At 50.7% G+C, this 23,586-nt stretch overlaps 9 protein-coding genes across 9 annotated transcripts; 4 read left to right on the top strand and 5 right to left on the bottom strand.

The window, feature by feature from the left end:
- Positions 1-845: 845 nt before the first annotated feature.
- On the top strand, positions 846-1,736 carry Aud_008645 (glutaredoxin; the record flags this gene model as incomplete). The annotated part of the gene is made up of 3 exons (XM_043293515.1): positions 846-920; positions 984-1,341; positions 1,417-1,736. The coding sequence occupies 3 exons, from the start codon at positions 846-848 to the stop codon at positions 1,734-1,736; spliced, it is 753 nt and encodes a 250-aa protein (XP_043149450.1).
- A 620-nt stretch (positions 1,737-2,356) lies between these two features.
- On the top strand, positions 2,357-3,548 carry Aud_008644 (60S ribosomal protein uL6; the record flags this gene model as incomplete). Its single annotated transcript, XM_043293514.1, has 5 exons — positions 2,357-2,402; positions 2,650-2,697; positions 2,838-3,093; positions 3,263-3,440; positions 3,498-3,548. 5 exons carry the CDS (start codon positions 2,357-2,359, stop codon positions 3,546-3,548), a joined length of 579 nt encoding a protein of 192 aa, XP_043149449.1.
- Positions 3,549-4,398: 850 nt separating this feature from the next.
- Positions 4,399-6,312, top strand: Aud_008643 (triacylglycerol lipase family protein; the record flags this gene model as incomplete). The annotated part of the gene is made up of 3 exons (XM_043293513.1): positions 4,399-4,595; positions 4,657-5,473; positions 5,557-6,312. 3 exons carry the CDS (start codon positions 4,399-4,401, stop codon positions 6,310-6,312), a joined length of 1,770 nt encoding a protein of 589 aa, XP_043149448.1.
- A 223-nt stretch (positions 6,313-6,535) lies between these two features.
- Positions 6,536-8,157, bottom strand: Aud_008642 (putative amino acid permease; the record flags this gene model as incomplete). The annotated part of the gene is made up of 2 exons (XM_043293512.1): positions 6,536-6,570; positions 6,636-8,157. The coding sequence occupies 2 exons, from the start codon at positions 8,155-8,157 to the stop codon at positions 6,536-6,538; spliced, it is 1,557 nt and encodes a 518-aa protein (XP_043149447.1).
- Positions 8,158-9,553: 1,396 nt separating this feature from the next.
- Aud_008641 (uncharacterized protein) lies at positions 9,554-11,899 on the bottom strand (the record flags this gene model as incomplete). The annotated part of the gene is made up of 3 exons (XM_043293511.1): positions 9,554-9,684; positions 9,759-11,768; positions 11,863-11,899. The coding sequence occupies 3 exons, from the start codon at positions 11,897-11,899 to the stop codon at positions 9,554-9,556; spliced, it is 2,178 nt and encodes a 725-aa protein (XP_043149446.1).
- A 3,406-nt stretch (positions 11,900-15,305) lies between these two features.
- Positions 15,306-16,982, bottom strand: Aud_008640 (uncharacterized protein; the record flags this gene model as incomplete). Its single annotated transcript, XM_043293510.1, has 1 exon — positions 15,306-16,982. One exon carries the CDS (start codon positions 16,980-16,982, stop codon positions 15,306-15,308), a length of 1,677 nt encoding a protein of 558 aa, XP_043149445.1.
- Positions 16,983-18,222: 1,240 nt separating this feature from the next.
- Positions 18,223-20,115, bottom strand: Aud_008639 (rhomboid protease PCP1; the record flags this gene model as incomplete). Its single annotated transcript, XM_043293509.1, has 5 exons — positions 18,223-18,478; positions 18,568-18,742; positions 18,795-19,125; positions 19,178-19,284; positions 19,356-20,115. 5 exons carry the CDS (start codon positions 20,113-20,115, stop codon positions 18,223-18,225), a joined length of 1,629 nt encoding a protein of 542 aa, XP_043149444.1.
- Positions 20,116-20,849: 734 nt separating this feature from the next.
- Positions 20,850-21,311, top strand: Aud_008638 (uncharacterized protein; the record flags this gene model as incomplete). Its single annotated transcript, XM_043293508.1, has 1 exon — positions 20,850-21,311. The coding sequence occupies one exon, from the start codon at positions 20,850-20,852 to the stop codon at positions 21,309-21,311; it is 462 nt and encodes a 153-aa protein (XP_043149443.1).
- Positions 21,312-22,133: 822 nt separating this feature from the next.
- On the bottom strand, positions 22,134-23,514 carry Aud_008637 (Mob1/phocein family protein; the record flags this gene model as incomplete). Its single annotated transcript, XM_043293507.1, has 4 exons — positions 22,134-22,653; positions 22,722-22,836; positions 22,902-23,191; positions 23,492-23,514. The coding sequence occupies 4 exons, from the start codon at positions 23,512-23,514 to the stop codon at positions 22,134-22,136; spliced, it is 948 nt and encodes a 315-aa protein (XP_043149442.1).
- Positions 23,515-23,586: the final 72 nt, after the last annotated feature.

The following is a 23,586-nucleotide window of genomic DNA, read 5'->3' as shown; positions in this document are numbered from 1 at the left end:
TTATCACAACTACAAACACAATCACCCATCTGCCTCAGCCATCTGGCTGAGAGCTTCCTATCCCCCACCTATTGTTCTAGTATGACACCGCTGCAGGTCTGCGGCTGTCATGTGCTGCAATCTCGACACCCCTGATAATGATCCCAGCCTCGAGTTCTGTTCTCAATATCAGGACACGTTTTGCACGCCGTCATCGAGAGTTATGCCTTTCACTTTTGCTTAAATCATGATACCAAGAGTCTTGTTCTGCTTGTTATTGTTACTCCGAGAATACCCATTATAGCATAGATAGCTGAGCTTTTAATGTAGTTTTTAATAAATAAGACAGCAAACGACGGCACTGAATTCTCTCACAAACATTCAAAGTGGTAGATCGAAGCGATTCTGTTGCGTTAAATTAGTATAATCCAGCCCTCGGAGAGGTAGTTATGTGATGAGTACTTACCGTGACGTAATTGGAAGCGCGAGCTAAGATACGACATACCTAATTCCAACGGACGATTCTGCCGCCTTTCTCATGGCAAATTGACCATATTACAAGTTGGTCACTTTGCTTCGGTTCCAGACGGACCTGAGAGTTGGGAATAGCCCGGAGCATATTCAGGCCATCGGATTTCCCTGTGGTCTGTCCCTTTACGCGGGGATTGATTGTCGTGGTCAATGTACAGAAGCTACCCCTAGTACTCCATTACTGCGGAGCTGAACGAGCGTGACCACACTTTACACGCGAATCTAATGTTAGATGCAAGAGAACTACAGTCGCGATTAAAGAAAATACAATAATCAGATTGTTAGCACCGGACAGGGGCTATATCTGACCGAGGTCAAGCAGAACATCGAACAAGATGTTCTCTCAGCGACGGATCAGGCTTCTGCTCATAGCCGCCGTGGTGCTGATGGTCACCATCTTCTACTATTCGGTACGACCTCCCTATTCTGCGAGAACTAAGCATACGGTAACTAATATAGCTTGCGAACGCTAGGGCGACGCCGGGACAATACAAAATCAAAGATTCTATCGATCTACTGTCGCGGCGATAGACGCCCACAGAGAAGCAAAAGAGGCTGCATCAAAACAGAATGTGCAACCGCAGAAACCCGCCGCTCCAAAACCCGTCGAGAATGCAAAACCTGTAGTGAAGGAGGCGGACGGAGTCAAGGCGGCCATCCCCAAAGGCGCCAGTGAGGAGATGGAGGAGATCCCAATTGCAGGACGTACGAAGATGACGGTACCAAAGAACAAGAATCAGGATCCGCCCAAGCAACAGCCCGACCCGGCATCTTCTGAGGATGACCCCGCCGTTAAAAATGAGCTCAATGCTATTCTCAAGAGGTCGCCCAGTACGTTAATATGTCCCCTAAGACCCATATCTGTTGTCTACGGGAGGGTCACTAACACCATGCTCTATTGCGCAGTCGTTATTTTCTCTAAATCCTACTGTCCTTATAGCAAGCGGGCAAAGTCTATCCTCCTCGAGAAATATAATATAGTACCTGCGCCGCACGTGGTCGAACTTGATCAGCATGCAATGGGACAACAACTTCAATCGCTCTTGGCAGAGAACACCGGCCGACGTACTGTACCCAATGTACTCGTCAATGGAAAGAGTATAGGCGGCGGTGACGACGTGACTGCACTTGATGAGAAGGACGAGCTTGCCTCGACGCTGAAGAGTCTGGGTGGGAAATGGATACAGGAGGTCGATCGTAAGGACCAAAATAAGCAAGCTGAGTGATGGTCACCGCGCGACAGGTGTGATGGGGACACAATACAGCATGGAGTTTGGTCGGGTGTTTGGGCAACTGGGTTCCTGGTTTCTTCTTCTCACGACTCCTCTGGGTATTTAAAGCACAATCTCTTCGCCATAGGCACGGGGGCAAGTCCTTGCAACTAAATAAGAAGTGAATGACTTTGCATTCCTTTCTCAATGTCCTATCGTATAAATCTTATAAAAATGCTCTTTTGATGCCTCAGGCATTCAGCTCAGCGACATTCAGCGACATATAGCGACGGAGAGAGATAGCAGCAGAACTTCTAATAAAAACCAAATAGACCGGATATCATTGACAATAGATATCTAACATGCTCGTAGTAATAATAATGATCATAATCAAAAGGTACCTTAGCTGGGGCTAGATACCGCTCTAGTTAACTGTAAGATGTCCGCTGCCGGCAGAACCCTAGAATACGCGCTAAGCCGGAAGGGTCGTTAAGCGACGCACAACCCGCCCGCCCTCGATTTTCGCTCCACCAAGACCAGGCCGCCTCCGTTGAATTTCGATCCTTTTGACGACCGACCGCACGAACGACATCGACAATTCTCCCCTCGGACATTCCACAGCCCACGCAGTCAAGATGCGGTACATTTACTCCGAGGAACGGCTGCCAATTCCCGAGAATGGTGAGCAAGCGCTTCGTCCCTTGTTGTTTGAGGTCCTTGGAAGAAAAGACACCGGAGCAGAATGGAAGACAAGTAGCGGTGCTTTTGGGTGCGCTGGGAAGTTGTCGCGCCGGTCTGGCTACAGTCACTGTTTGCAAGGAAGACCGCTGCTACATCCCTGTCCAAGAGGAGGGAATGCGAGAATGACCGCTGTTTGGGATCAATGTCTTGAGAGGAATAGGGACTAACGTGGATTTACGCCGTTTAGTGAAGGTTCACATTCGCTCGCGAGTTGTGACCGTTGAGGGACCCCGAGGTACGCTGAATATAATACCCAATACTTGTCATGTTCGGGAATTCTCTTCTCGAGGAGAGGGAGAAATTTCAGTCGAGACGAGTGACCCGTCATCGTTGGGGGTCAACGGCACTGACATGGAACTTTTTTACGCGATTCAGGCAAGCTCGTCAAGGACCTCTCCCACATTGCCGTCACCTTCCGCCGCCCCGAGAACAATGTCATCTCCATCGAGATGCACCACGGTGTCCGCAAGGGCATCGCTACCCTGCGTACCGTTCGCACCCTTATCAACAACTTGATCATTGGTGTCACCCGGGGCTTCAAGTACAAGATGCGCTACGTCTACGCTCACTTTCCCATCAACGTCAACATTGAGAAGAACTCCGAGACTGGCCAGTTTGAGGTTGAGATCAGGTACGCTGCTGCATAAACCCCCAATTGAAGGAAGCTGGGGAAAGAGAACTGGCTGGCCGTCCTTCCAAGATCTCGAGAGAACGGGGCCTTTGACCACGCGAGATACTGTCGCATTTATTTCCTGTTAGAAGAAGAGCTGTGCTGACGGGCTTAACTTTGCGCTTGTTAGAAACTTCCTGGGTGAGAAGATCGTTCGTCGTGTCACCGCCCAGCCCGGTGTCGAGGTCGCCACCTCCACCAACGTTAAGGATGAGCTCCTGCTCACCGGTAACTCCCTGGAGGCTGTCTCCCAGAGCGCTGCCGACATCCAGCAGATCTGCAGAGTCCGTAACAAGGATATCCGGAAGGTATGAATGCCGGCCTGTTACGTTTGGTGTATGTCCTGATGCTGACCCCATGTCTAGTTCCTTGACGGTCTGTACGTTTCGGAGAGAGGCAACATTGTTGAGGAATAGACGATTTACGGGTCCGTCCGCCGTGCTGTGTAGTTGAGGATGTCTGGAGAACTTCATTTCGCACTACTTGCATTAGGGAAAAAGCAAAGCGAAAGTCAATGCAAAACTAAAACGGAATTCGAATGCCCCTTTACGTGTCCACGGATATGGCTTTTCTCATCTGAGGAACATAGTATGTAGGAAAGATCCGGCTTCTACGAACAATCCAAGTTTCCTTTACTTCCATTCAAGCTTGGTTTTACACTGTGGAATACATATCTCAAGACCTTGTGCCCGACTCTCTTCTGCCCACATCCGACGTATCGTAGCCGGGCCAGGAGTCGGAAGGACTGGCATTCGCTGCAGGGCGACCTGAGGTGAGAGCCGAGAAAAACCGCCAAGGGTATCCAGATAAATGAATCTCCCGAAATAGACATCTATAGACCCTGAATGCACAGCGGAACTATGGTTGGAGCGGTTATTTTCACTTGTGGCGGAGAGTTGCAATGCTGCAACAGATCCCATTTCTCTTTTCATCTTCCATCCCTGGTAACCTCCAACAACAACTTCTTCTCCTCTATCCATCTTCTACAGAACCTCAATCTTGGGGCTCTTTTTCTGCCAGAATGATTGTTGTCCCGATTTGACTGCCACTAAAGCAGGGCTGATGAGATACCTTCTCCGCGTCATATGTCATACCCCATCAACTCTTAGCATGTGAAAGCAATAACACCCACATGCGCCGTACGCCATCACGCTCACCGCACACTATTTGTAGTCTACCATAAAAAGATGGAGTCCTGGGTAGCTATCTCTGCTCTTTTCTCTGCGATCTTTAGCATGGTGCTCGACGTCGCGCTGTTCTGGAAACATGTATGCTCTTCAACCTCCGCGCAAAGATGTTCCAATGGCTGTGCTGATCAAGGTCGCCCTGCAGAGGTTACTGGCATGGTGGTTCTCAAAATCGCCTAAAACTAGACTGCGACATCGTCTGGCCACAGCGCAGACATTTGAGGAGTGGGAAGAGGCTGCCTTTGAGCTGGACGAGCTCCGGAGCGCGGATTTATGGTAGGTTGTTTTAGATCTCGCCTGCCTGAACCGATAAGGGTGGTAGCTAACTGTAGTGCAGGCGCCAGAACCCGACAAGTCGACATTACGACTACCGATTGATCCTGGGGCGAGTAGAAGCTTTGATGACTGCTCGTGAGGAAGACGATATCCTGACACTGGCCAATCTTCTCCGCTCCGGACTTGTCCGCAACCTGGGCAACATCACCTCCCCGAAACTCTTCTTACATGCGTACGCTGGCACGAAACTCCTCATTGATGACTATATCACACAAGTCGCGCTTTCGATCCAGCACATAACAGCTCTGCAGACCGCTCCAGTCCACGAGAGTGGGTTCACCTCGCAGGCCAAGCTGGAGCTCCTGCATGATACTCGCCAAGCTTTCGGTAGAACAACTCTGCTCCTGCAAGGTGGCTCAATATTCGGGCTATGTCACCTTGGTGTGGTCAAGGCTCTGCATCTGCAGGGTCTTTTGCCCAGAATCATCACGGGGACGGGAACAGGAGCGCTCATTGCGGCTCTGGTTGGGATCCACTCAGAGGACGAACTGTTGTCATTCCTTGATAGTGATGGGATTGATTTGACGGCTTTTGATCGCCGACGACGTGAGAAGTTTTCTGGCGAGCACTCACAGGAATTGCCTTATAGTAGCGAAGACAGCTGGCTTGGGACGCTTTTCCGTCGGGTGAAGCGCTACATTGAAAAAGGCTACTTTCTCGACGCTGGAGTTCTGGAGGAATGCGTGCGGGCGAACTTGGGTGATTTAACCTTCGAGGAAGCATATGCACGGTCGAAACGGATCTTGAACATTACAATAGCGACATCAGGCAAGAATGGCACCCCGAACCTGCTGAATTACCTGACCGCGCCGAATGTTGTAAGTATACACTTACGCTCAGCTTTGAAGCTTTAGTTTTGGAACAGTCACTTTGTTTCGAGAGCCTGGCTGACGCACTACAGTTAATCTGGTCGGCGGCAGTTGCCTCGAATGCATCCACGGGTTCGTTATACCAGCCTGTCACGATATACTGCAAAGATGAAACAGGGTCAATAGTCCCCTGGCCACACGCTCAGGACGCCACCTTCCAGTCATGGCGCCACGTAGATTATAACGACGGGGAGTCACCGCTTTCCCGCATCGCCGAATTATTCAACGTCAACCACTTCATCGTGTCGCAGGCGCGGCCGTATCTCATTCCATTTCTGGGCTCGGACCTGAACCTGCTCGACCGCCATCAGACTGGCCAGTGGAATATCACACGGCCGCTGATGCGCCTAGTCGTTGTGGAGCTGCGCCACCGACTTCGCCAGCTGGACTACCTCGGTCTCCTGCCTCAAATCATCGGCCGACTCCTCATCGAAGAGACGATCCCTGGATCGAATCTCACGCTTGTTCCCGATCTATCTCTGAGTGACTTTACGAAGCTCCTACAGAACCCGAGCAAGGACAAACTGGCATGCTGGATCTTAAAGGGTGAAAGGGGCGTTTGGCCGGCCATCAGCGCGCTCAAGGTCCGCTGTGTGGTCGAGATCGAGCTCGACAAGGGGTATCAGCGCGTGCGGCGAAGGCGGCCAAGCGAGAGTGTAGCATTGCACCGGCGTGGTCCCAACGAGGGTGTGCCCAGGAGACGAAGGGGGTATAGTATAGACAACGGACGGGATCTGAGCAGTTTGCTAGGGAGTACGGACTATCAGCCGGATGTGCTGAATTCATAATAGGAAGAGGATGGCTGATAAATACAAGGTGACAGTGTGCCTATCGACTTAGCAGGGCTGCGTGTTACCCTACGAATAGAAGGAAGGCCTATTGGCGTGTACACATTGTAATTAATTAACTGGAATCTTATGGCGTCATAAGCGACTACGGAATTACCAAAAAAGACAGACATGTGCAAGTGTTGATCTCGACCAGGAGATCCAGGATGATATATCAGTATATTCAAAGTCCATCGGACTCCGGGGGTCCTTTGTATGCTACAGGTTGCGGACAACGCATAAGCAGACGTCCCACAGATATGAGAGGCAGACAGGGAACTTACATTTCCGTGCATATACAGCATACCAACCTGCCGCGATGGCCAGGAACCCCACAAATACGACGGACGCATAATTCATCGAGACCCGCGTGACGGGCAGCACGGTGGGCATGCTGAACAAGACCAGCTCGAAGCCGATCCAGCACAATGCGATGACGTTGACGATGGGGCCGACGACGGGCCCACAGTTCCACAGGGCCTTGGAGACCTCTTTGCGGCCGTGCCGGAGGCTGAGGAAGATGGGGATGGAGTAGGCGACGGCGAGGGCGATGACACCGACGGAGACAAAGGCGGTAAAGGCGCTGGAGCTGCCGAGGTTGATAAGACCGAGAAGCATCTGGATGAGGGTGAGCAGGAGAAGGGACCAGACGGGGACGCCGAGGCGAGGGTCGACGCGGGCCCAGAGGCTGGCGAGCGGGATGGCATCGTCGCGGGCGAAGGCCCAGGTGGAGCGCGAGGCGGCTACGGTGATACTGATGGAGCAGAAGAGCGTGATGACGAGGACGAGGGTGGTCAGCGCGAGGCCGCCGCCGGGGCTGCCCATGACCCGGTGGAAGATGTAGGGGAGGGCCTGGGCGGCGGGGGCCGTAATGATGTCTTCCAGCGGCGGTAGAGTGAAACAGATGGGGAGGATAAAGAACAGGCCCGCCAGACCTCCGACCGGGACGCAAAGGCTGATTGCCCGGGGGACGTGGACTGCGGGATGGGCACACTCTTCTGCCATGGAGGAGACCATGCCGATGGCAGAGAATGTGTAGGCGGCGGGCAGGAGTCCGATAAAGAACGTGAAGCCGCCCCATCCGGAAAGGCTCTGATCGTAGTGGCCCAAAGCGTAGGCCGCGCTGTGCCTGCCCGCGTCGGCCTTGACGGATAACGCAATCAGGCTGATGAGGATGGTGAGTGCGGTGAAGGTAGCACAGGCGATGTCGACCTGGGGAAGGTAGCGGTTGCCAAACGTGCAGATGAAGAACGAGCCGATGCAGATGGCGTAGAAGATTAGCAAGAGCTGCCAGTCCGTAGCGGCCCAGTCCGGATGGTACATCGAGACGGTGGCCGAGACCAGCGATGCGAAGCCAAAGTTGACGGAGAGCGTGATGGTCCAGTTGCCGACCAGCCAGATCCAACCGTTGATGAACGACAGCACCGTCTTGGAGCTCCTTGAGATCTGAAACGACCAATAGTAAGGGCCTGCAGAGGTCGGCCAGCGAGATGCGAGCTCGGCCAAGGATAACGCTACACATTCATCGAGAACACAGACCATGATCCAGCCGACGAAGATCGAGAGAGGACCCCCGCCGTAGATGGCACTGAGTAGAGGACTTCCCTCCCCGTAGGGAATGGCGGCAATGGCCAGGGTCTGGAAGAGTAAAGTGAGAACGGAGCGGTTGCGATGGAGCTCCTGCTTGTACCCTAGGCGGTCGAGTCCCTCGCCTTCCTGGATGCTACCGGTCTCAGGAGCAACATCTTCCTTGCTATGTGCACTGCTGGAGGGATCAGGTAGCTTGTAATCCGCTCCGACATCCATGCCGAAAGATGAATTCTATAATGAGCACTGCAGACGGATCAAAAGGGCCTCAAGAAGAAAGGCCGAGGTCTTGTGCTGCTAACCAAGTCAGCAAGGAAGGTCTATTTATTACCCAGAGCTGAGTCGGTCGCTCACTATTCTAACACGCATGGATGGTCCTTTCCAGGGTGGTAACACAACTGATAAGATGCATCGAATCATCATAATTCGAGCCAAATCTGGTGTTGAAAATCCAGGCGCTCCTGCACATTCCAAATTCCAAGAGGGGGACGGATATGGTATACCCATCGGGAACGCGGGACGTAACGATTGTGGCAAAGTAAGCACCTCGCGTATCAGGATCTATGATTAGACGGGGTAGAACCCTGATAATAAAGTCCGATGAACCATGATACGGGATGCTGGACAATCCATAGAGCTTTCATGCATTGGCCCCTTGCTTTGACACAGGTAGAGCTGCCCACACCTCTCAGTTCCGCAACTCCAACCCCTGCAAGCCAGCCTGTGTCATGAAGCGCAGGGGAAAACCAAAGCAGAGCGATGGTCCCTCGACATATGGCATGTTCAATTGATGGTTGCAGAGATAAGGGAGAGATATTCAGCTGTGGTAAGATAAGCCCTGGGGACAGCTCGAGACTATCAGCAAGCATCCAGGTACTAAATGCAGCCGTGGATTTAGCCCGATGCAGTAAGGGAATCCGTTTGATGATGTTTATTAGAGTTTCTTCAACGACCATCGCTTGTCTATCGGAAGTTTCCCTGCCAGTCAAGAGCCACATCGTGAGGGGTCTTAAGTATCGTCCCCGCATCATCGAAAGAGCCATTCTGTGCGGGGAAATGCCTTGATGCTGAGGAGACCGAACAAGATATCATGATCGGTGACAGAAGGTTGCCTAGGGTTTCTTTTGTTGGAAAGTCGGGGATGTGTGTAGAAGTGGATGATGAATGGATGAAGTAGTAGTGCTGGGGGAAGAGAGAAGTTTCCCTTAGTGACTAGTCGTCCATCACTCTCGGAGTGCAACTCCCAACATCACTGTAAACATCCGTTCTTGCTTTTGACAATACCCCGAATGATGACATACACGTTGTTTAAAGCTATGTCTCGGAGGGCTCAACGACTAAAAAAAGGTCTAGTTGTTCTACTATAGCTTTCTCCTTGATCATTCGATCGTGATGAGCCCTCATCCCTTCCTGAGAGTCGCATCCTTCAATCAGATGAATTTATCCGAAGGCAAGGCACAAGCCCTGGTGATTGCAAAGAGAGCATGCCAAATGTTCATTAAGGAAAACTTAGATCGGGATATACATCAGCCAATGAATTATAACCAACAATATCAAGAAAAAAAGAAAAGGCGGCTCGATCCGCTGCACCGCAGCCATGATTTGTAGAAAGAGACTAGTGGACAGCAGTATGAGGGCGAGCAGATCGCGAAGAGTGCGGTCGAAGGGAAGGAGCCTGCAAAGAATGCGCGTTACGAGAAGTGGGCCGTGAAGGGATCTGTGCTGTAACATATGACAGGGGAGGGACTGCGCCATTCATGTCAGCCGTTATTCTCGAAGCAAACGGAAAGGAAGATGAAGGCGAAAGTAGGCAAACTTACTGCTGAAACCGTAGCCCTCGGTGACTCCCTCGGTGTTTTGCGGGTCGATCTCGACTCGCACGGCCACGTCCAGTCCGCCATGCATGCCACCATTGCTGGCGACGCCGTCTGCAGCTGAATGGGTCGAGCCTGCGTCAGCTTCGCCCTTGTGCAGCGGCGAGTGGCCGTTCTTAGGGATGGGGAATGATTGGTCCCCGTTGGCGGCATCATCGTTAGTGAACGGGGCGTCAACTTCGGTGATACAAGCATAATTACGCGACGGCATGGTCACCTTGTTCCAGGAAGCACTCTTTTCCACACCGCCTGGTTGTTTGTCGAAGAAAGACATCAGCGTCTCGTCTGTATCCCCATCCATGTGGTGGATTTTGTTCCTGCGAGCGAGGAGGTTTGCAACAGCCTTGGGGGGCGGCTTGTTGGTTATTGCGCTGCTAATGATGTTGACTATGTATCGAGGATCACTCTCGCTCGGGATGCCAAGCTTGGGGTTCGAGTAGAAGCGCCCAATCGCGGCGAGGTGCACGTCTCCGCCCAAGATGGTCACGCGAACGGAATGCGCAGCGGCAAAGTGCTGAAGACGCTGAATGAGGATCCGTCGCTCTCGCTTGTGCTGGCGGGCAGTGTAATGGTCATCCAGGTCATCCAGCAAGTCGACCTGGCCGTCAAACTTGTTGAACAAGCCGCCGGCGAGACCGAACCGCTTGTTCAACAGGCGGATCGGCGCAATAACGGGAGAGCTCAAGATATTTTCAAGCCAGGCGAGGCGGGGATACGCAATGGGGACACCGAGAAGAACCACAAGATGTTTGATATCCCCGTTGGCCGCTGCCACTTCACGCTCAAGACGAGAGAAGATAAGATCATAGGTTTCCGGGTAATTGACCTGGTGTCGGGTCCGTTCTGTACGGGCATCAACGCCGATAAACGCAATCCGCTTGCCCAGGCGCATATACAGACTCCTGCTTTTCTCCTCTACATAGGGCCCATGGCTTTTTCCAACGATCCAACTGTTGTCCTCGGGCTGATTTTCCAGAACAAACGTGTTCTCTGTCTGCCGAGGGTCCGCGCCTGCTGTGCCGTTGATCGCTTGCATAGTCTGCGGGGCATCCGTGGTGAAGGTAGATTTTGGCGGCGCAAGATGGTGCTGAAACAGGCAGTAATACTTGTACGCTACGCCTCCAATGCCGCGAAAGACGGCGCATCGCATGAAGTGGTCCGTGTACGAACCGAAGCCGTCGATGATGTCGTGGTCGTCCCAGATATTGATCTGAGGGATTTGCGCATTGGCGGTCTTGAACGGCTCGGTGGAGTACCATCTGATGTAGTTTGCATAGTAATACTCATCGCATCGGGCTCGCAGGGAGTTATCGAAATTGTGCGTCCGTCTTTTATGGGGATTCGCGATCGCCGTCCATTCCTTCAAAGGGCCATCCACCCGGACTCCGTCGTTGTAGATTTGGTCACCGCCACCGATCATGACGTGGAAGGGCTTTTGCGCATGAACGCGAAGGACATCATTCCACAAATTGGGACCCAGCCATGCATCCATATTCGTGCCTACGGAGAAACCGTTGCAGGAGTGGAACATGAGCCGCATGGACTGGTTCACGGAGGGCACCACAAAGTTCCAGGGTGTAATCGTTCGATTGGCTTCCGCATACTGGAAGCCGGGGATGTCATACTGCCAGCGCGCTTCATAGGACTCCAGGGGGACGGTGATGGAGAAGCGCCAGAAGGCTTTCTGGGGATCCTCGTAAAGGCGCAAACCATCGATTGCGACGGGCTGACGGGTCGATGGATCGCCATTGACCTGAGCATTGCTGCCGCCGACCGGACCACTTTGTCGCAGGAGCAGCTGGGGCTGTCTTTGGCCGGGTTTCGTGACAATCAAGACGCTTCCATGCCAGAGAGAGGAGGAGGGGGTGACGGTCATGTTCTTGTAGTTGATCAATGGCCCGCAGACCACGTCGACCTGCGCGTTGCTTTGGTATGCTTGGCCATTTGGAACAGCGTCTTGAATAAATGCATCGTATAGTTAGCCATGGCGACACGGTTATTGCAAGAAGAATAAAGAGTTTTGATCAGTAATGGGTGATGGGTAGCTCACCATAATAATGACTTGGCTGGCTGGAGGAGTGAGCCATGACGGGGGGACCAAGACTGGGCAATTACGAGCTAGGTTGTTTGGGTCATACAACAATAATACAAGGGAGAGCAAGGTAAGCCTCTCAGTGTGGCTGGTGGGCAGGAGATGAAAAAAGCAAAAGGGTATCAAATCAACAGATTAAAGTGGTTAGATTGCAGTCGGAAGCGAAGAAAAAAAAAAAAACATGGGACAAATGATTGTAAGAAAGTGAAAGAGACGAAGAGATTAATTTTATTAAGGAGACCAGGGATTCTCTGGCTCACGATGTACAAGCGAAGGGGGCAACAGGGCTGATCAGCTGGTTCGGATCAGCGAGCGCAGTTTGTTCTTGCTAAGGAGAGGAGAAAGAGATGGAGAGATAGACAAGTAAGGTAGTCTTATGATCTTAATTAAGGTGCTGGAAGAAGGGATCAAGGCAGGAAGAAGAAATGCGGATGGCTTGTAGACAGTTTGAAGCCTTGAAGGGAGGAATGGATGACGAGACGACGATAGGGCTGAGTACCAAGGAAGAAAAGCCAGCGACCGTCAGCCAGTCAATAATAATGATCGTCCCATACTAATAATATTATTGTATCCACGCAGAGAGAAGTATCATCAAGCTGAACCGAACCACGAACCACAGCTTTGCAGAGTGCTAACAGCTAAGAATTTGATTTGCTTGGCATTATGTATGGTGATGTACCTAGGGAACCTCAAGAGGCTACCACTACTTGTGTACCTAGATAGATAGTGGATACCGATGGAGTACTCCGTAGAGGCGTACACGGTTAGATATTGGAATTAGATACCTCTGTTAGTACTAGGTAGATAGTCACTATATAAACATAATGTACACATGCAGCACAATGCAGACCACTTGAATCAAAGTTCGAGGGAACTCGTCATTATTGATACTAGACGAGTCGTACCGTACCCTCCAGAGACAACACTGGAGAATGTAAGCTACCTCGGTTGGTACCTTGACTATCAATGTGGCTGGAGGAGCTGCCTGCGGGGATTCCTTTCTTGGCTGACCAATCACTACAGTCGGAAAACGAGCTGATTCTGCGGCGGAGATTTACCTATCATTTGTGACCACTGGCGCACTGGTCAGTATCCACTAAGTACCTAGGTAGGTATCCTCCTCCCTAGCCACACTCCTACAGGCAGCCACTTTTTTGACTCGAATAGAAAGAGGTACTTGAGTAATTATTATGATTATGATTGATCCACATGAAGGGCGATCAGTCTATCGTCATTTCCCAGCCTATCGCAGTGTGTCCGATTCACAATTTGCGAGCTGAAGTACTGAGTAGTCATTATTATCATGTAGGTGCCTATGCTATGCTAAGAGGCGCCTTCATTCCACAAACCGTCTGTTGATATCCTCCCTCCACTGCCGGCGCCTTATCCCTCTGTGTCTTTGTGTCTGGGATGCTCCAGGCAGTGGCAGAATGAGTTAGGTCCGTCTCGTATGAGACGTCTCCATCCTTTTGATCAAGCTGGCGTTGGGCAACATGGTCTGGACACTGAATTCTCGCACCAGCTGCAGCTCGAACCGGCGGCCAGATAGACGCCTTCCTCAGTCTCAATCGCACATCCAAGCCGTGTACCAGTATCTAGTCATGACGCAGCGCAACTGGTGGAGACCTATACAAGCGCCTACCCTTCGTCTAAGATGCTGATAGTAGGGCTAGTCCTGGATAGCCGTCATGGCACGTCGTCGGCTGTGCTATCTGCTAATGCTATGATCCTGGAACATCCAAAGACGTTCCCCGTGTAGATCGTTGGCGTAGCTATCACCTGTCTGGTGAAAGCTGGTGCGCATGGTTGACTTCGGTAGAGGTGGGCTTGTTGGGCATCTGGCTGACGATGAGCAGAGATATGGCGAATCATCTTGTGCGTTTTCCGAGTGCTTTGGCAGGGACGGTTAAAAACTTTTATCTGTTGTTTTCGAAGATCCTGCTGATCCGTGACTGAAGAGGTGAGGGCGCTCTCAAATGAGAGAAGTGAGAACACATAGTCAATGATTTGCGCCATCCTAGCTCATGTAAGCTGACGATGCTTGATAGCAGATGGACCTGCACAACCATATAGTATCAGCTACAATGGTGCTCTTCTGGGAAGCTTTCATCTTGTGATCACTTCATCCCTGATGGACTAGGCACTGAAGAGTCGCACTACCAACTAGTGTGGCTGTGGAGAGATCAATGATGACTACTTGATTCATATTCAGCTCATCTACATTTGATTCATTGACCAATTTCATGCCAACGGACTGATCATAATCAGCTGCAAATGCCCTGGATTTGATGAGATCCGGTACCTAGTACGGAATACCTGCTTGATCACCAGTAGCCTCAAGACTCTGCGTCCTTACCCCATCCGTTTCGCAAATCAATGAGGAATCTGGATTTATCTACAATCTCATCACTTCTGTCTTCTTTCTCCATCATATTCGATTCACGGTTGATGACAGAATAATGAAGTACTTACAACCCCTGTAGGCTGTTCATACTAATGGAGGTAAGCACCGTGGACAAGTGGTTCCATTCACTGTGGTCTAAAGATACACCAGTCTAGCTAGGACATCGACCTCAGCGTGTTTCCCCATCCCCGTACCATCACCGTCGTTTGCGTACCGGCGTGCCATCCAACATCATCCCATCACCGGTGATGGGATGATATTGTTGATGATGATTACGTTGTTGTCCTTTTGTTTTTGATATCTGTTTTTTTGACTCTTCTTTGATCCTTCTCTCTTTCTCTGTTATCCTCGGGCCCTTTTGGGGGGGGGGGGGGGTTTCCGGTTTTGTTTCTTTCTTTTCCTTTTCTTTTGTTTTTCATCGTTTCCTCCGACAATTGAATCAAATCATCAATCCCAAGACTCTGACATGTGTTCATACTCTGACCAAAGCGTCAAGAGGAGAAGCCGGACTTCTATTCCCAACAATCTCGGAACAAAAGATCTTTGGTGGCCTCAAGGCGTGTCCAGTGACAAAAGCCGACAGATGTCGACACCAGTAGGGGTTCATGCCCCCAAAGGAATGATTGAATGCGAACTAAAGCAGAATGTGTGTGTGAAGATAGAGAACTAATTTTCAGGGATGAAATGGGAGCCGAAAGACAAGCGTTAATACGAGAGGAAAGGGGGGGGAAAGCACAGGAAACGAAGCAGGTGCAATGTTGAAGGGGGTATCGTACTCATAACAAAAAGGTTAGGGACAAATTCGACGAACAAACCAGTCGAATCAACGTTCAAGGGGTTGAACATGAAAAACCGTCAAAAAACACAAACGCGAGACACTGAGAAACGCAACAGAGGAAACTCAAGGGACAAAGTGAACAACACGGAAAAAGTAATCATTCAGGAAAAAGTACAGGGTCTTGATGACGCCGGCACCGTGACGACATGAACATGTCTTCTAAGCAAATAGAGGGGAAGGAAGAAGGCAGCGAGGCGGTTGGTCTCCGACCTCAGGCTGCGTCTGCACCTCCAACTTCCAACTGTCATTCTCATAACCAAGTGACGGTGCAAGGGTGAACACATCAGCAGGCCTCTTGCGGACACGCACTCTAAGGTCTGTCAGAAGCGATCCGAATCGGCCCCGGTTGTCGAGCGAATCTAAGTCCGGGCTTTCTTCAAGAAGCTCGAGCGTACGGCGAAGCAGAAGGGGCAGGGGTATCTTATGATATTCAGTCGCCTCAAAATCATCGAATTCCTCCGTCGCTGGACAAACAATGCCCGGAGAACCTGGAGTCAAGCTTTGTATCTGCTGGAGAACCGATCTGTGGCGGAATGGGGGCGAAGGCGTCCTTGGAGCGTCAAGGGGATAATCCTCATCAATCGTCGGATGCTCCCCAGCTTTAATCATGATATGTTCGAACTCCTCGCCGGGGGACTTGATCTCGGGGAGGTCGCTTGGTATAGCAAAGAGACCCTCAAGACGCCGGACAGCTTCCTCACGGCGCCTCCTCCTGTTTTCCTCGCGATGACGTCTCCAAGTTTCAAAGTCGGCTGCGCGCCATTCGCCGCTTTGCATCAGATAGCCGTGCGACTGCTCCTCCTCCTGTCGCTCCTCCTCTTCCAAGGCATACAGATCCTGGAGGAGTTGTCTGAAGGGATCGTTGTCATCGTTTTTCTCCGTTCTGTACTTGGCTCCCGCGGATCCAGCGCGGAGGGCAAACCAGGCCCGATACGACGCACGCTGCAGGACCTGTCGGCATTGGTCTTCATAGCGTGCCAGTTGATGGCGGAATTTCTGTTTCTGATACTCTTCTTGAATGAAGATGACATCAATAAAGTCCGCAGCGAACTGGGCGAACATAGTGACAATGACCATCTCCATGCCGGGATCATCGCTCACTTGAAGGCTTGTGCAAAGAGGATTTGAGCTCAAAATTCCCTCGCCAGCTCTTCCGGTCCGCTTATGGAATGTTGACTCCAGGAGATTAAATAGCCTGGAGATGGAAATGGTGTACACAGTTGTGCCTTCGCTCCACACAGACCAAATATCACGAATGTCGTGGGGCATCCAATTGAAATGGCGGGCAAACAAACTTCTATATTTCCAGTCATAGCCAAGGACATAGTTACGTTCGCCGAAGACGGCACCTTTTTCCGCAATGGGCAGAATGGCGAAGAGCAGGCGGGTTCGCTGGCTGTCTTCGTCCATTCTGTAAATCTCGGCAACGAAGAGATCGCAGTATCGGATGGGTTCACAATCTGTACCGTCGAACAGATACAAGTTTTCGCGCCTGATATGCATGTCTTTTCCCCCCTCGAGACTATTCAGATAAAGATGATAATCGATCATGCCCCATGGATGTTTGACGCAGGTCAGTACCTCTGGTTCAACTACGTCAGTGTCTCCAGCAGCACTTGATGGGACCCATGGCGCGAAGCTAAAGAAACTCTGGGACTCGTCGTATGTTTCGTCTTTGATCTCCAAAGCCATCACTTCAGCAAGTGCTTTCCTGGTGGCAGAAGACCCGTTGACGAGGTGGATGTCTCTGTCACTTCTTCTCATCTGGAAGCGACGCAAGCTACGAGCCCTGCCGTTTTTCTTGAAACGCTTCACCTTGGAAGGCATGAGGGGCATTGTAACGGAGGAAAACCTCCTCTCTTGGAGTCGCTCGCGTTGAGAAGTGTTGAAGTCAGGCCTCGACAATGGTGACCTGAGAGGAATGAGGTGAGAGCACCAAGGATATTTAGAGATAGTTTGGTTAAGCTAATGAAGCTCTGCAGATATCGCGGAAAGCTGAGGAAGACGGTGTTGATAGAAAGAAGTGTTTGAACGGAGGAGATGAGAAGGAGAAAGAGAGGTATGGGAGATGTGAAGTGACGAAGCTGGGCATACTGTGAAAGTAGAAGAGATAGGACGCGCTAGCGTGGCGAAAAAATAGCAAGAAAACACCAGAAAGCAATGTTTTGTTCTTGTCTAACCGTCCAAAGTGGGCTCTACGTGAGTCTTCATGATTACATCTTTCAGTCACTCCAGAAGACCAGGACATACAGGGCTGGCTGACCACCAAGGTCTCTGATATTAGATCAGAAGGGGTTACTCACACTCAGGTTTCATGCGCATGAAGATGATTCTACAAAAATAGCTTTCAGTGATGCGATCCCGCGTAACCTGATCGGGGTGCGTGAGGTGAGGCATCGTAGATCTGGACTCTGGATGAAGCCTTCACTGCACTGCCGGTTCCGGAAGTCTGTTTGTGCCTTAGGCCGGCCCGCAGGCAAGAATCCGTAGCAGACAAACAAAGATCTCTTCAGACACTTTCTAGAAGGTCTAGATTGCCTTGAAAAAATCTTCCATCCTACACGGCATTGAAGCCTCGAACTGTAGGTTGGAATTCAAACAGTTTGTCTTTGTTTGTCTCTGGTGCTTGCTATCGTCCTTTGATACGACCCAAGGCCAAGGGTTAATTGTCAAGATGATGTTTCGAAAAGAGAAAGAGCTTGTAGCTGGTCAAGCCAGTTGATGTTTTGTAGAGCCTCCTTTCGTGCTGGAGATATCACCCCTACGGAGCAGAGCTGCATGCTTCGAGACAAGTTTCTCTATCTGGATTTCTTTGTAAGCTTCAGAAGCCAATGAAGCGTTATGGCTCTAGACGTCTCAGAGTAAGACCATGTTTCAACCGAAGAAGAGTCAAGTCTACAGTCACATCGAAGAGAGACATTTCTTCTCATGCAAAAAGCTGGGTATTCTTCTTGAAACGAAACATAACAACCTATACGAGGATCTTGACAACGCAAAACTAACACATAGCTAAGACAGGTGAGAAAAGATTTGTTACATGAGGTATGCATATAGTACATGAGTTTATCACCGTGGTCTATTCAGACATAACTCGTTCAAACCAGGTCCTGTTCTTCCTACGTTTCTTCTCTTGTTCGTCATTCCACGCCAAGGCCCATACAGCGCCGATCAGATATCCACCGAGATGGGCAAAGTGATCGAGCTTCACAACTCGGAAGGGGGATACGAGGTTGAAAATTTCAAAGGCGACGAAGCCCGTCAGGAGGACCCATCCTTTGGCGGATATAACCTCTTGCCATTCAGGGGGGAGTAAGAAGATGGTGAATCTCTCCCTGTAGTGTGGGTAATCAATCAGCCACTGTAAAGCACTCTCCAATTTCCGAGTACTGAAAGAATAAAGGTGCAGGATGCTAATACGTACTGGCTGTGAAGCAGACACCATGCCGCTACAATGCCGGAAATCGCACCACTGGCTCCCAGAGACGTGATCATCAATTGACCCAGTAGGACGTGACCTGTCAGAGATACCATGGAGCCAAACGCGCCTGCAGCCATATAAAGACCCAGAAAATTGCCTCGTCCTATATCATCGTGGACTGGGCAAAGTCAGTATCAGAAGGCTGTGCGAGAGGGTTCACCAGCACTCACGTTTCGTTCCAATAAACCACACCATGAGCATGTTTAAGGCCAGATGCCTGAATTGCTGATGACTGAAGACATTTCCGACAATACTCAAGGGATGGGGCTTGAGAGCAACACTGATAAAGTAGCGATTGAGGATTCGCCACGCCGGTGGAAACTTCCAAAGAAGGAAGACGGCTAGATTCGCACCCATGATGGCGACCGCAGTGGCGGCTGCTGGGGGCATATCCGGCCACATGCGGTCTGCTCTCGCTGGGGCTTCATAATTTGCGGCAAAGGCATAGCTGAGGCCAAGGACGAGAAGAGTGAGCGCGAGACTTGGCAGGATGCGACGAGCCTGTTTGACAGCAATGAGTCTGAGTCCCTCTTGGCTCAAGCAAAATACTCACCGTGCTCGATTTTTCTGCCGCTTCCATATTCCAGTCCGTCGCTTGCAAGTGGTGCTTCTGGATCCAGGCGAGTAAAGGGCGCTCTGCAGGATCCGCGCGTTCTCGTACTAGAAACCAGGCAAACTCAGTACTCCCCTCAATGGTAGGCATCCGCCACTCAGCAGCTGGATCTACTCACCCTCTAGTGCTGAAGAGTCGTCGAACTTTTGCAGAGCTGTATTCTGCTGGACCTGGCGCAACAGTTGTTCTCGCTCCTTATTCTCATTCTCCAGCCATTCCTTGCGCTTTCTCTCTTGTTCTGCCAGAAGGCGCGCTTCGTTCCGCTCTCGAATTTCCTTCAGGACACTCTTGCCGTAGGGGTCGTTCGAGTCACCGCGTTCAGCACCGAAACTTCCGGATTGAGGCTTGTACAGTCCCAATTCTTCGGCCCGCTGAATGAGCTTCTGCTGCTCCTCGAGTTCTTCTCTTTCGATACGAGCAAGAATGGCAGCATCTTCATCTAGGGGATAGTTCTCGCGCAGCCACTCCAAGGCAGCATCACGACTGGACGGGGGGACGGAGCGAGTTATGTCTTTGGGCAGGTCGAGGTCGAGAGTACCGGCAACACGTCTGCCGTGCAGTACGGCAAGGACACGATTGCCCATCGCCGGAGGTATTTTTGCTCTGGGTCCGAAGATTTTGTTGATCTCAGCCGGGGAGAAGGGGTCGGAGCGAGGCGGGACGCCATGTTCAACGGGAGGAGCAGACTGCGAAAGTAAAGGAACGGAAGTACTGAAGGACCTGATGGGAGTCGGAGGATGGGTCTGAACAAATCGATTGAGGGTCAGGAATGACAACGAATGAGGTCTCCGGTCAAATGTACAAAGAGGACGTCCGAATGTACTATATGAACGACATGTGAAAGAAGTGCGGATTTCGCAAAGCATGGAGCGAAACATCGCTGATTTGAACGGAAACAAGCCCGAGGGGGCAAGCCCCGAGCATGGAGTCCGCCATGCTACACAGAGCGCATTGCTCATATCCTGCGATTTGGGCTCGAGGTCCTGCTGCAAGGATACGATAAAGGATGATGTTGATGATGATAACGAAATGGGAGTGTTGAAGTCCCATGTGGATGCGATATACAAAGCGGACCTCCGAGCGGCATATCAATTTATCCGAACAGACGAGGGTTCCTGAATCAAACCATAGATATAGAGCAGGCGTTTTGAGCGTAAGAGTAGGTTTGGGAACCAGTATACATTTTCATTCATCTAGTGACACCTGAGTATATGAGCTTCCAAGCTGGTGGAGAGGTAAGCGCTTGGGAAATTACAGTGGCCGATGCCAGTATATATCTTGCGGTTTCTGCCACTAAGTTCGCCTACATAAAACATCGGCATGGCATTTCTCCAAAAATACTGCAACAAAGGGCTGCAATTAGATACATCTCAACATAGCCTCGACTAAGGACCTTAGCAAACAACCCTTCAAACCAAAAGGTTCCTCATGTCAAACATTCCAAAACGAATTCTATAAATGTCACGTGGAGATAACGATAAGATTAAGCAGTCTTCTGGGCCATGATAGATCCCGAACATGATAACTTAACATAGTCACTTTTAGACAAAGAAAATCCTGTGGTGTCTGTTATTGCTGGAGCTCAATAAGATCTATTCCACAGCTAGCAGAAATGTCTGAAGAATCCCAGCCGATCAGCCTTGAAGCCTTTGCCGAAGCCATCAAGGAACTGCCCCTCTCCGCGGTGTACGCCAAGGTCTCGGAAATCAGGAACTCCATCGCACACCTGCGCCGCTCGAATAGCGAGCTTAGAGCGTTTATAGACGAGACTTGTGAGAGTGAAAGCGATAAACGAGAGCTGGAAGGGTACGTCGCAGAAAACGAGCGCGTCATCACCACTATGAATGAGCGAATTGGACTCTTGAAGACCGAGATTGAGCATCGAGGCGAATTATGGATTGAAGAGAGAGTCCAGGCGGATACTAAAGTGGACGGAGACGAAGCATCCGCATCTTCATCATCACACCCTGTCGTCAACGGTACTGTGGAGGATCAGCGGCCTAGAGCACATCCGGACGCGACGAGAAGGCCGGAAGATACACAGGTTAACGAGGAAGAAGGTGTATATCTTTGAGACACCACTACTGCTGGTTGGCGTTTATACAGCAGAAGATCACTTTGGAGAGATTTATTCTTCTGTGCCCTGTCTGAAGCGACATGGCACCCATGGAAGACGCTCCACGCGACTGCATCATAGTTACTGGTCTGGATGGGGAGTCTCAGTCGCTAGGCGCTGAGGTGCTTTCCCTACTCCTTGAGAGAGAGAGACGCACGCCAGCTAGAAGGTCACCTAGTGGGTTCCAGCTGTGTTGTCCTTCTATCACCACATAGCCTGGCTCGGATTGCACTCACCCTTGGGTCATGTTGCTCTGTGCATGGCTTCTTGCGCAATGTCACCGTTTGCCAGACTGAACGACAGGTCACCCCATGTTGAACCTCAGAAATTGAGTACATCAGCCAAACTACAATTGCATATGTTGATCGATTTATTGTCTCTTCTGATTCTCCCAATTTAATGTTAAAATCTATGCTCATCACAATAATCCCCAGAAGCAAATATCACAAGACAATGCTACCCAGCAGTAAAGTATTGCGACGGAAGTATGCAGAGGAGAGGATGGGAGATGCGAAGTGAGGTGCCATTCCAGCCGAACAGTCATTGATGACAGCAGATGGTCCAGGAACCCAGACAGACAAAACAGAGTCCGAGGAATCTACACGGACGGGAAAATGCTCAAAGCCAAAGACACGGTTATAGCACCTGCTAGTAAGGGTACCCAGAATAGGAAACGCGAATCATCCTAATGCAAAACCGTATGATGAAATGCCAGTTCCAACATAGGTCAGCGGAGAATCGCTCAATGGTCGCTCAAAGTCAGAAAAGACATCCTCTAGCTCAGCTAGAGCTTGGCTGACCCCAGTGGCCTCCCGCAAGCGCCTCCTGGGGGATACGCTGTTGTTTGATGAACAAGTCAATCAGGGGCTGCATAGGCTCCATCTCCTTGTCGGAAACCAGCTTGTAGTATTTAGCAACGGTGACGAAATGGACGAAGCACATGTTCAAGATGTCATGTTTGTTGATGTGCCAAAATGGATTCAACCAATGTGCGTGATACAGATGAGCATAGCAACGGAACATCTGTTTCATGATGCCTTGACAGTCCTTGTAGAAAGTCTGAGGAAAGCCGCTGGACTTGCCAATCCACTCCTCGCCGGTAGAATTCGCGTCGGCGCTACCAGGATTGGCATTTGTAGCTTCATGCAGTGCAAAGGTGTCAGGGGTGCCGGTGACCTTCTCGGTAGGGAACATGACTGGGTCATGGATCTTGCTGACAATCCACTTTTCAACGCGATTGATGAACTTGGGAGCGGAGATCTTGGCGGCACGCCCGTCTACAAGCCAAGTATAGGTCAACCTATTGGGGAATTCAGTTAGAGGCGGCATGAAGATTGGGCGTGTCCGTCGGATTTTCATGTCACTTACCGACCCGCAGACATAGTGGGACATGTGCTTTCGTTGCAGATAGGCAAACCAGTGACACCATTGACCTCCTGAATCACCTGGAGCATGCCGTGGAGCAAGCGGTATTGTTCAACAACTGATTGGATTCGGACTGTCAGTACCGACGATCTGACTACACGGGGATGCGCAAGAATCGCTTACTTTGATGAGCCAGCCATTCTCCAAGCTCCACGTTCTTCGGACAAGCACACAGGGTCAGGAAGTTACCCTTTACATTCAAAGGGGCATACTTCTCCTGGAAAAAGTACTTGGGGGCGTCAGGGTCGTAAGGTGCGGGGCTGTCCACGCTCGGCGGAAACGATGGGGAGTTGGGTCCAGGAGCCACTTGAACAGATTGAGAGGCCGACGACTGAGCAGAATTTCCGTTGTTCATCTTCGGAGCGTTGTTATTGTTATTCTTATTATTACCACCTCTGCCAAACCCTTGGCGTCTATAGGGATATTCGAGTTAGCAGTCAATTCACAACTCTTGAGACTGTATGGGCGGGGAGAAAGAGGTCAAGGGAGGCGTCCTCAAAAGGAGGTAGTACAAGAAGCGTAAAGAAAAAAAAAAAAAAAAAAAAAACATGAGGAAAAAGATCATGCAGGATCAGGTGCAGGAAAAGTTTCCTTTCTGCACCTGCAGTGCCGAGTCTGATCATTCTGCTGCCATATTGGGAATTCAGGGGACGGTGTGAAGGGGGTGTACAGGAACAAATCCATCTTAAAAGAGAGCCGCGCAGCACACTTACACACTCTGAAAAAAGGTCGCCATTGTTGTTCACAGGGTTCCAGATAGCCAGCTAGACCAGACACCTAAGTAAAGAAATTGAGGAGAACAGGAACA

This window comes from Aspergillus udagawae (assembly GCF_001078395.1).
Source record: "Aspergillus udagawae IFM 46973 DNA, scaffold_6, whole genome shotgun sequence".
Classification (NCBI taxonomy): domain Eukaryota; kingdom Fungi; phylum Ascomycota; class Eurotiomycetes; order Eurotiales; family Aspergillaceae; genus Aspergillus; species Aspergillus udagawae.
The sequence above is the reverse complement of the archived record's forward strand: the minus strand, read 5'-3'. Positions and strand labels throughout refer to the sequence as shown.